This window comes from Mirounga angustirostris, unplaced genomic scaffold, assembly GCF_029215605.1.
Source record: "Mirounga angustirostris isolate CCGP_5_RB_7025 unplaced genomic scaffold, mMirAng1.0.hap1 SCAF_3, whole genome shotgun sequence".
Taxonomy (NCBI): domain Eukaryota; kingdom Metazoa; phylum Chordata; class Mammalia; order Carnivora; family Phocidae; genus Mirounga; species Mirounga angustirostris.
The window spans coordinates 127,327,393-127,339,906 of NW_026991711.1; the positions used below are offsets into that span (position 1 = coordinate 127,327,393).

General features: G+C 35.9%; 1 protein-coding gene across 2 annotated transcripts in view; it reads right to left on the reverse strand.

The window, feature by feature from the left end:
- The window catches only part of KCNH7 (potassium voltage-gated channel subfamily H member 7), a 474,108-nt gene that overhangs the window by 115,591 nt on the left and 346,003 nt on the right, over positions 1-12,514 (reverse strand). For both annotated transcript variants that reach the window (XM_045867425.2, XM_045867426.2), the window contains exon 6: positions 4,346-4,560. In XM_045867425.2, the coding sequence (XP_045723381.1) occupies positions 4,346-4,560 (215 nt within the window). The remainder of the gene's footprint in view (positions 1-4,345; positions 4,561-12,514) is intronic.

The window sequence follows — 12,514 nt, forward strand, 5'->3', positions numbered from 1 at the left end:
TGAAACTTCTCAAGCTTCAAAACTTGTCAAAGAGTTTGTATTCCCCAACCACCATCCCAAACTCCCAATATAGGTAAGGTTTCTTCTTCCAGTAATGCCTGTACTCTGTTTACCTGTAGTATAATCCTTCACACTGCATCCTAATGCCTATGGACTGTGCTTGTCTGTCTCTCTCACTTCTCAAAGGCACAGTATTTGCCTTTTCATATGAATTCCCAGAACTTATCACTGTATATACTAGCTCTTTATAAATGCTTGTTGAGTGAATAAACAAATACATGAATGCATGAACGAATGAATGAATGAATGAATGAATAACATCACCCCTACTCTGCAGAAGCTCACTGTAGCTGGGGAAGAAATAACAATTGGGCTAATAAGCGATTAACCAATGTATAATAGAGATAAGATCCAAATACTGATAGAGCATAACATGAACAGAAATTAATTGTTCCTTTCATTTTATGCCTTTTTTCTTGATGTCTGCTCTATTGTTGTGCTCAGAGGAGTGTTCAAAATTCACTATTGAATGATCTATGAACAAAACCCTGATTTCTTTTGAAGAATGGGTTACCATACAAATTTATTAGGGGAATGAAACAAGAACATTAGATAAAGAAAATACTGCTGGCTGCCTACAGAAATACAGTGACAATATCTCAACAAGGAGAATTTCCATACAAGCCTAACAAAGGGAATAGTAAAATCTTTGGGTTATTACCAAGTTTTTTAGTGACTAGAGGACACTGATGTTATATGTTGTGAATATGGAAATTCCAGAGATAGTTATGATGAGGAAACTTCACAAACATTAAGTGAGGCTAGTCCTGCTTTCACGTATTTAAACAAAATTTCCAGAGGCAATGTCTACAAGAGGAATTTCTCAATATTCAATCTCTACCTTGTTTGGTTTTACGTGTAGGCAGTTTGCAGGTTTGTTACTAAGAGCTATAGATGGCACTAAAAGGAAGATGGAGCGTTCCTACCACCTCTTCTTTCTAGTATTTGGTCCCAGCCTTTTTTCAGTCCCTCATCATTTCTGGCCAGAACCATAGCCACTTAAGTGTTCTGTCGCCACAATCTCCTTATCACTGGATTTTTCACATTGTTAAAAAAAGAGTGATCTTTTATAAAACAGGATCCAATTCAAATCTTCCAACAACTTTAGGGTGCATTGTTTTTCAATTAGGGTCCTTTGGAGTCTGTGGGAGAGGCACTATACTATTAGGGTAAAGTATAAAAAGCTGTAGGAAAGTGATGGGGTTTTTTTGAGGGCTTGGGATTACCTCAGTGGTAAGTAATTTAAAACATTTTTTAAAATGTTAAAACAAATACTGTGTTATTATGAAAGTAAATATAAAGGGGGCTTTTTATTTTATTTATTGAGAGAGAGAGAAAGAGAACATGAGTGGGGGCAGGGGCAGAGGAAGAAGTAGACTCCCTGATGTGCTGGAAGCCTGACATGGGGTTCAGTCCCAGGGCCTTGGGATCAATGACCTGAGCTGAAGGCAGACACTTAACCGACCTAGCCACCCAGGCGCCTTTAAAAGAGGAATTTAAAAAGAAAACATGAGACCTTAAAAGGATGCCAAGTGTTTGACGGTAGCTGTCACATTTTACTTAGACTCCCAAGGCACTTTTGTGAAAAGGGAGTGAAGAACCATCTAGAGGGGAAAGTTGCACCTTTCACAAGTCCCTGCCCAGCCTGGCCTCTCCCTGGGCCAGGAAAATACCTGTTCTCAGAAGACATATGGACTTTTGTGCCTCCACAACTTTCTTCTTGCTGTTTTCTCTGCCTGGGATTCTCACGCCTTCCCTTTTCACCAACTTTCCCTCCCTCCCTCCCCCCTTTCCTTCCTTCCTTCCTTCCTTCCTTCCTTCCTTCCTTCCTTCCTTCCTTCCTTCCTTCCTTCCTTCCTTCCTTCCTTCTTCCCTTCCACCTTTTCATCCTTCCCTCCTCCCTTTTTCAGTAAACATTTCATGAACTCCACTCTGCCAAGTGTTCTACTAGGTTCTGGTGATGTAGGGATAAAATGCAGAGATGGTGAGGAGGGCAGAGAGAAGTCATACAAAAACATTACTAAACAGAATAATGACTAGCATTGCATGTTATATACTTAGCACTGTGATGAACATTTCCACACATCACTCCACTTAATTTTTACGTCAACACTGAGAAGTAAGTTTTGTCGCTAAAACTTGCCTGGACGTCACACAATAAATGGCACCCATCTCCATGGCATACCATCAATGACCTAGCCAAAGTTAAATCACAAGTGCATGTGACTCTAACTTGTGCTCTTAAACATCACTTATTACTCAATGTGATACGTAACCTTCTGGATCTAGATGAAATGCCCCATCATATCTCTCTTTCTTCTCTGAAAATTCTCCTTTTAAAGCATAATCACTTTCCCCCTAAGTATGTTCCTGTATTCATTATTAGCATAATTTCATTATGGCTATTTGCAATGTTTCCTCTCTCACCAGGCTTAGAAAGTAGAAAGTCCCCAGAGCAGGCGCCACCTCTGGTCCATGTGTGTGTTACCCTGTCCCAGTGCAGCAGAGCTGCTAAACGTGGCAGGATAGGGTGGACCCTATGGTAAACCAAGAGCAGGAAAGCTTTGCAGAGATCACATTTAGCTGCCCACAGACTTTAAGGTGTGCCTTGTTTGGCTTAAAAAAGCATTTTGAATTAGTTTGCCAACTTTTGGAAAGTAAGTGCTTATCTTAAATCCTGGATTTCCAGTTTCTTTTTTAGATTTGAAGATTTGGAAAGCTTCATCAAAGATTCTTACATGACCACAACTGGCTCGAGCTGAATGGTGACCGTCTGCTGTCGAGGGGCCCTGCACCCTACACTTCACTATATTCTCCACCACTGTCGTGCTGTCCTGGCAACTTCGCTCACTTAGGCTACTGACAGGGTCCTGACCCCAATATTTGCAATCAGTCCTCTGTGCAGTTTCTGAAATCTTTTAATTTCTGTGTTATGGGATTATTATAAATAATCCTTATAAATTATAATATTAATATAATATAATTATTATAAATTATTTTTCATTTCTAGTTTACTAAGTTAAGAAAAAGTGAAATGCTAAGGACAGAAAACCTCACGACTACATAAATATTAAAATATATACTAGAGATGCTCTCAAGTATGGCATGGTAGAAAGCCTCATTACTATATACACATAAAACTGGGTGATGGACATTGGAGAGGGTATGTGTGGTAATGAGCACTGGGTGTTATATAAGATGGGTGAACCACTGATCTGTACCTCTGAAACCAATAGTACATTATATGTTAATTAATTGAATTTAAATTAAAAAATAAAACATATATATATATATATAGTAGAGTAATGGCATGTATAATCTCTCATCTCAAACACAGAGGGCTCAGTTCTATTTATAGCTGACTCACAGTCTTCACATAATTATTTCAGCTCACACATAATGGGTTATTTACAGACCAACTCTAGTACTGCTGGTAGTGATTAGAATTACAGAAAAAACTTTATCAATTCAAAATCTTCAAGGCTTGGGACAGAGATTGGGGCCAGGTTTACCTTTATATTGTGACAGTTCTTGAAAAGATTTGCTAAGCAAATATACCAAGTAAAGTGTTTGTAAAAGGACTGTTTCCCTGACACAAATTTTAAAGTCATGAAGTCCCAACAATGTAAGTGCATTGTAAGCAAAAGCTAGATATTGCTTAGGTTGGTATTTTGATATAATAAGTACAAATTATTTTTATCTATTCTTTAAAGTAGGGCTCCTGCTAGACAGTAGATTTTTACCCTAGTTCAAATTGCAATATTTATTTGGAAACAATAAAATATTGCTCCTGTGAAATGTATTATTTACTCTGACTTTTAATCATTTCAGCTCTTTTCCTCAAGCCAACTGACTTATATCTGAGTCTACTTAGTAGAGTAAATGCAAAAAAGGAGGCCATAGTTTAGAGTAAATCCCAATTAGTCACCTAAAGTTTCAATAGTCACATCCATCATATTAAGAAACCATGCTTTAATAATGCAGGTGTTGGCAGCAAAACAATAAATGTCCAAACATGATGAATAGCAGGTGAACCACCTCTGCAACAAAGAGAACAACAATAGCAAGTTAGCCCATTTTTGCTTAGTCTTCTAACAGATAAAATCACAGTCTATAGTTTTATTTATCTGTCGCATTAGAGGGTTACCCAACATCTCAAGATAAATTGGAGTGCAAATAAATAGCTTACCTCTTTTGATAGTCAGTTATAGGAAAAATCATAGGTTTTATAGTGCAGAGAAGAACCTTAGAAATAGTTAAAATTGAGAGTAAAATCATATCCTACCTGGGTGACTTTCTCTGTCACATTGTGTGTTCGATCTTTAACCTTGGGTGCAATAATGGTTTTATCTGAAGAAGGAGGGGATGCATTCTTTTTTTCAGTTTTGACATCCGAAAAATTCAGGGTGAGCTGTGGAATCTTGTTAATGGTGCTGTATTTATTGAGATTAGAATCTGACGTGGATCCCAGGAGGCTTGACTTGATATGATTAAAAGGCCCTAAAAAAATTGGAAAATATTTGTAAAAACAGTGTCAGGAGAAATAGAAGAAAGAGATGGTCCTGAATGACCCGCTAATGATCCACAGCCAGTGTCACCCTGCTTTGGGAAGGACTAAATGCAGCCAGCTGATACCTGAACACAAGGTTTAGGGTCACTGTCTGCCAAATGGAATGACACGTGAGTATCCGAGGGTAAGATGGGGTCCAAGGTGTGTACCCAGAAAGCAGATGGCATCTTTAGCTGTTACTTAACTTCTTTCATTAAGGGCTGGAATAAAAAAAAAAAAAAAAAAAAAACAAAACTCGACTCCTTATTATTGGCCTATTATTGGCCAAATTGGTTTCTCAAGAATGTGTTTTTATAATCCAGGGATTATTCAAGGAAGGACTTGCCTATGGTTAAAATCCTGTTGGCCATGAAATTTCTGAACGGGCCGTCTACCCAGTTCCAATATGTATTACTTCCCCTCTGTGGGCCATGACAAGTGACAAGCCAGCTGAGTTTTTTATATGCTTCTATTACCTGCATGAGATGTTCGAGCTTCTAGAAGAGTCAAGCCCAGATGGAGGAATTTCAGGTAAGATCAAGAAAGGCCAATGTCTTTGTGTGTATGTGTGTGTATTCTATTGAAAACTCTAGAATCCTGTGTGAAGTTTTAAAAATCTTCCCTTTTTTTCCCCTTTCATTTAAAGTTAAGGCTTTTTTGGGGGGTGGGGGGGGAGAGAACCTCTATAAAAACCATTCCAGAAGAATGTTTTGACAAACATAATTTACAATTGAAATGACATAGTTAGGTAATGGGCTGGAGTTGGTAGTACCTGGTTACTTTTTTATTTTTTTAATCATGCTATACCTTGGATCCCCAGAAATTATTCATCTTATAGCTGGAAGTTAGTACTGTTTGTCTAAACCTGGTCACTTCTCACAATTCATTTCTTCCCTATGAAAACAATTGGTCAAGGTTTTAGGACTCCTGGCTCCCTTGTCCAGGACGAATACACTGACCAGCTACATCTTGAGATGAACTTACTGTGTGTTGCTTATGGAAAGTCAGGAAATGCTCCAAAGAGTTTCTTGTACAATGGGTTTTGCAACTTTTACCACTATATAGCTCTTAAAAATTGGCATCAGGAGGAATTTTATAGAAATCCTGAGCCCACGAGTGTTACCCAGCTGTTATCTTGCTGCCTCAGAGAGTGCTTAAAACATAGAAACTGCATGACTGAACTTGCTAGTCAGCAAATTTTGCCTTATACTATTTTTTTGTTGTTGTTTTTCAGAATAAAACAAATATATTTTAGGGGTCAAAAAGCACTTTATGCACCAAACAAGGTCTAAACACCTGAAAATTAGATTTATAGGTTGTGTATTTTGAACCACAATAATAAATCAACTCGGCTCAAATAGAACTCTAATAAAAAATATCCATCACTTAGTTCATAGTTAACTTGGAGAAAATTCGTACTATGTTCATTTATGAAAGTTCATGTTAGGTTATTATAAAAGTTTGAAATGATTTTAAGAGAATTTTCACCTATGTGGCAGATACTGTGTTCCCTGAGGTGTATTTCTATTCATCCCCTGAGTTTTATCCATGATCATGATCAAGTCCATCTAGGTGAAAAATGTCATTGAGCTCTTTGGGCATTTATTGTCCAATATGCTCTCATTTGCATGTAGATTCGTATTCTCTTTTCTATTTATATGACAAAGCGAGAAATATGAGCCAAAAGTGGCACCATATTAATCTAGAGTCCAGACAGGTCTGACAGAAACTCCATCCTCTAGGTCTCTTTACAAGTCTCCACCACACACCATTGATTTATTATTGTAACATATCCTACATAGGTGTTCCCTTTTTTGTATCATTCTATGGCTATATTCCAGGCCTATATCTCAAAATTTATAACTTGTAAAACATTCTAGGACTTCAGACTTCTTAGATAATGCCTTTTCCTCAATTCTAATGTCATATTTTCACTCATTAGGTATTTTTATTACACACAGGTATACTGAGAAGAGATTAGAGAAAGCTGAGCTCAGATACACAGTTGTGTTTAAAACCCTTATGCCCATCTTTGAATTCTCTTTATCATCCTTTTATGTGGTGGATTTCTGTAGAAATGGATGGATGGTGGATTTCTCTGTCTACAGAGTTATTTAAAAAATCGGGCAAAAACATGGATGATCTATGACGTCAAGGCAGGCAAACACTGTCAAATAAAACTTTGATTGTCCTTATGGTCAGTTCCAATAAACTCCCCTGAATTGGCTACACCAATGAGCAAGAGGTCTCAACTATGACAGTACTTCATCCTAGGGACATTTGTGGGGACACTTTTGTTTCTCATAATGATGGGAGGTGGCTCTTCTTTCACCTTGAAAAAACTGGCCCATATCTCTCAGTGGGCATTCATGTAGGTGAAAGAAAGCCTGTTTATAATGATCTGAGCCTTGAACCTGTGTCACATCTAAAGAGCACAGTTTACTTTTAACATGATTTTAATATACATTGAGCTTTCCTGAGCTACAACTACCACATAGGGTAAAGAGTTTTACATTGTTTGGTTTGGAACTTTACCAAAAGTTGTTCGCCATTTTGGAAAATCGTATTACTTGGAACTATGGTACTTGTGGCATTTGAATTACCAAAATGAAATTTCAGACTTCAGGTTATAAGGTTATAGTTTGTGTCTGCATGTTATGAATAAATATGTAAGCAAGCAGATTTGAGTCTTTTTTTTTTTTTTTGCCAGTGTTGGAACCAAAGATTAAATTTGCAGAGAATTGTTGGAATCACAGTGTAAACAATTAATAAAATTTCTTTTAAAAATATTTCATATTATTGTTCTCTATATATGCAAAATGATGCATGATGCAATTAAAGGAAACTATGGATAAGAGCTAAACACTTGAATTATTTGTCTTGACATTGCCTGTTGGTTTTCAATCTCACTTTAGTAACTCCCTAGAGATCTGCCCCAACACCTAGATGTCTTGATTGCCATTTCTTGCGTCAATACATATTCTAGTCCCATTGTTTAGGAACACATATGGTCTGCAAGGGCTTTCTGAAGTATTGGAAGAAGAATATATGTTCTGACATTTGGTGGGATTTCTTTCTTCAGTGTAATTCATTAGTATCACATGTTATCACATAGGGAATCATGCTGACATTACACTGGGCTGGTAAGGGCTGGCTTATTTGTGAGAATATTATACTTCCTTATTTTCTCCCCAGTTTATCTTGGTGTATTTTTCATAATTCAATTTGGTTATTTTCTATTTTTAAAATTCATATATAAATAATTCTGATCTGTTATTATTTATTCCAATAGTGGTTTTTATTTTGTTATCTACCCATACTCCTGCTTTGTCATCCAGTACTTATCCGGACAATTTAATGCTCTTAAAATCATTTTTTTTAAATGTCTGATCATTGCATTGTATCTTCTAGTGTAGTTATATGTGAACATCAACATATTGAGAAAAATACCATTTTATTATAAACGGCTTTTCTTGTATTCCTCCTTTACATTATGGTTAAAGAATCATATTGATCTTTTAGAAATAGGTTAAATTATCTCTAAATGCTGTTACAGGATAGTAAAATGAGTATAACAAAATACTGTAGAAACAAGGGGACATTGGGTCTAACAGGGCTGAGAAACCACTGGTCAATACATGTCATACTCACATTTGCCCTCAGAACATTATAACGTCATTGAGTCCATATTTTAGCTTCTCGTATTTACTCGTGGCTAAACTTTCTGAACTGTTACTCTATTCTGTGGTTTTTTTTTTTTTTCAGTTCTTAATATCAGAGATTTAATCTAGGCTTTCTTTTAAATCTATACATTTAAAGAATTCAGCAAAACCTTAAAATAATCCATGCATGCTACTTAGATAAGACATTTACAATCTATTTCATCCTGCATAACCTAGGTAATTATGCTTTTTTCCACTGATTTTGAAGTAGATGTTTATATGCAGAAGTCTGAGACTGCAAGATGATCAGCATTAGCTTAGGTTCCTCTAAAACCTATCTAAATTCTAGTGAAAAATTTTCCAATGCTTCAATTAAGATAGGTATCCACAAAATTCTCATTTTACTAATTGTAAACCTAAGCAGACAGACTATGAGGCCAAAGGGGAATAAGCATCAAGGACTAGAAATCAGAATACAGGGTTTCCTACCTCCTAGGTCTATATTCAGAGAGGCCTTGGTTGAGGATTTAAAGGTGAAAGGCAGCCTCCCTGAGAGTGATCATGAACTGATGGGATTTAGGACTCTAATGAAAGAAAGGAGAATAACCTGAAAAACAAAGTAAATGAATATAAATAAAATAAACGGGCAGAAATAAAGGGAAATAATAGATTCAATAGAAGGGAATGTAAAACTCAAAAGTACATAGGGGGACTTGATGTTCTTTAGAGAAACATTTGGGAAATGGATGACCAGGTTAAGCGTTCCAGTGTACTAGAAGGAGATGAAAAACAGGTGACCAAGTAGAGTAACCAACAGCTAGATAAAGCTCTAATATATTACAAGTGTCTGATTAAATATAAAGTAGGCCAGGTTCCAGCTACAAAGAAATATCCTGAATTTAGAGATCAAGCCAGAGGCTAAAGCAACACCTGGGAAGGATTTTAGATTAAAGATATTTAAAATTTTTATGATGAGGCTATTTGAATTTATCATGAGTTACAAGAAGCTGAAAGGGAATATATTTTCTTTTAGATGGTGCTGGAAAACTAGCCACGGACATATGATAATTAAAAAAAAATAATGCTATTTTCTTTTTTAAAGATCACTGCTTCTAAAACTAATGGTGTAATGTATGGGGATTAACATAACAATAAAAAAATTAAAAAAAAAGATCGCTGCTTTTGAGGATCAAATGGGACACAAGAGAAGGAAAGCAAAAACATTAAGGTTGTTATCAAATCATCAGATCTTTACACAGTATTTCTTAGGGCACTGAGTTTATTAGGCTAAAGTTTAATAAAATATAAATTGCTGAAGTGACTTAACATTAAAAAAATGCAAATGAGTGTCTAATAATTGGATTCAGTAAAAGAACACTGGCAACCAGTTTAACACTTAGAAAGATGATAAGTAATCACATTATTTGTAGTCAATATTCATATTGTTTCCTTCAGTGCATGACCCACAATTTTCAGAAGAAAGCTATCACCACTGAAAATCAGTTTGCAAATTCATGTAAGATCGCCAAACCTTGGTAACGGCCAGTGTAGCTTATGAGAAACAAGCTGATTGCCTTTGTAAGTCTGGTAGGTTTTGTGGCTTGAGGAGGTGAAGGCTGTAACAGATCTTGCAAATAGTTTTGTTTCTGATTCACACGTCAGATTCATAGACAAGATGGAAACTGAACATACCATTGTCAGTGGGATGCAGAGTCACTTGAAATGATAAGGAGGTGGAAGCAATAGAGGGGTAAAGTTATATTAATGACCTATTTACTAAGTAGGGTAAGTGGGGTTAATTTTTGTGGATGACTTGAAAAGCAGAATAGACAGAGAAACCACTAAATTTGAGGTGAAAATCAGTTTATGCATAGTCGAGATAGGATTAGGTTCACCACTCACAATATTAAAGAAATTGTTAAAAAATTTTATGTACATACACACATATAAGCAGCATACACAATTTATTTGAATTCACTTTTTCAATACTTGATAAGGGGTTACACTTAAGATCTCTGGAGTCTCATTTCAAAGAGTCAGAGTGCCAAGGAAATTTATTCAAGGGAAACAAAATTAATACTAAGAAAGATCGTTAAATGGAAATGATTCCATTTTAGAAGAAAAGTACCAATTTGCAGTTTTTATACCGTGATATTACATCAAGATTAAAAGTAACCAGCTGGTATCTCTTTCCACTCAGGATAGATAAAGGGGGCAAGAAAATTGCGTTTCAGCAAGAAGGATTCAGGTTACCTCCTTGTGTAACAGGCAGTAAAACAGATTTCCCAAGAAAGTTAGAGAATGGGATCCTCAGCAGATAAAAGATTCCTCTACCACGTGTGTCAGGGATTTAGCCAACACCCTCGCCTGGGGGGAATAAACCAGATGTTCTTGAAGTCCTTCCAAATGCCTGCCAAAATCACTTATTTTATTTTGGTAAAGAAATTATTTTGGGGTGATTTAGATATTGAAAAAAACCTGTAATTATGCATTTATATACAAAGAAGTATAGAAATTTGTCTTTTATTTTTTAAACCTTTTATTTAAATGTGGTTTAGAAACAGCACCAAAAAAATTTTAAAAGCACACTTAATGTATTGTTCTATATCTAATTAGTATATTAACTGTTCTGTGAAAATTTTAAAGAGCCAGACATTTGAATATTTTTTGATAGTTTCAAAAACAGAGTCTGAACAAAGAATGAAAACTTTGTAGGGTACATTTACATTACTTTTAAAATTAAATTTGCACATTTTTTAAAAAAAATCTAATTTGGGAGTTTAACTTCATAATATTAACATGTGAAAACTTTCTACAATGATTTAGAGTTTCCTAACCCCAAATTCTGACTTTGATGATTCATTTTTATTCAAAGACTCTTGCTGTTAAAAATGGAGGGTTGAGGGAAAAGGGTTGGAGATTATATGGATTCATTTATGAGAGAAAAGTAAAATTAATGTAGTTTGAATGGCAACTGTGTGAACTGCTAGTTTGGAAGATAAGCAAGCTCAATTTTCTATTTATTGAGAAAAATTAGATTCATTTCTCACTGCACTTAAAAGATCATTGGAAAATTAATGTCTAATAATTAATTGCTAATTGTTGAATGCTAAAACCGGTCATATTTCATACAGGCGAGTTGGCAAGAGGTGTCTGTATTCTGTTTCTTGACATTATATCCTGAATTATATCAACGCAAATCACCGTCACAGCTGACACTGATTTGCTCCCTTTTAGAAATTACAGTAGAAAGGCCAAGGATAGAATAATCATGTAGATGAAGTACCATCCCACTATTGGAGGTCACCTGCACAGGCCCTTTTTGAAGTGCTTGTAAAATAAAATTGGTATGGGGAGAAGCTGCCCGATTTCCCTTCTTTTCAGATCACCCTGGACAGCTGACCAGAAAATAGCTTTAGCGTCTAGTGCTATTAATTCATAACTGTCACCAGCTCTGACTTACTTAGGGAAGCGATTGAGGAATCAGTATACAAAACTTCATCGCGATCAGAGTAGCAGTGACATACAGAAGAGGCCCACACAGTGAATTTTAAGGAGAGATGGTTACTGGTAGAGACATGTCCATGCAACACACATGCACAAAATGCGTCATTGTGAGTCACCGTAGGCACACTGACAGCAGCATGCATGGCCTATGTTGGAAGACTAAACCCCAAAGTCTTCAACTTGATGAGAATAATACAATTACTGTATTTTGTGATTCCTTATATCTACTATGATACAGTAGAAAAATCCAGAGGTGAATTTCAAGTTTTTAGTCAGATCCAGATTTATCCAGAGGTATTGCCCACTTAAACATTACCCTATAGTAGCTACAGGTCATGCCAGTGATTTCAGACTAAGATAGGACACAATTAAAAATGACTGAAATGTAATATAGAGAAATAGAAAATGACTGTCATGCATGTACAGTTTACTACTACAGTAAGCTTAAAACCATACCCCCTGCCATCCAGGAACGTGAAACTAGTTTTAAGGAAACAAAAGAGGAACAAGTGAAGTGATACTGTCATGTAGCACTTTGATTACTTTATTCAATCTTACACTCAAAAAAAATTTTTTTTGGCTGAAATAGGCTTATGTGCCTCTTTCACACTGGAATATATTTAGCTCGGTATTTGTTTCTTTCCAAATGGTTTAAATGTCCAGGAGGTGTTCATTGTCAACCTACCCTTACACTTCTTGCAGGAAAGAGGAGTTCCTAATCATTTTGATGACACAG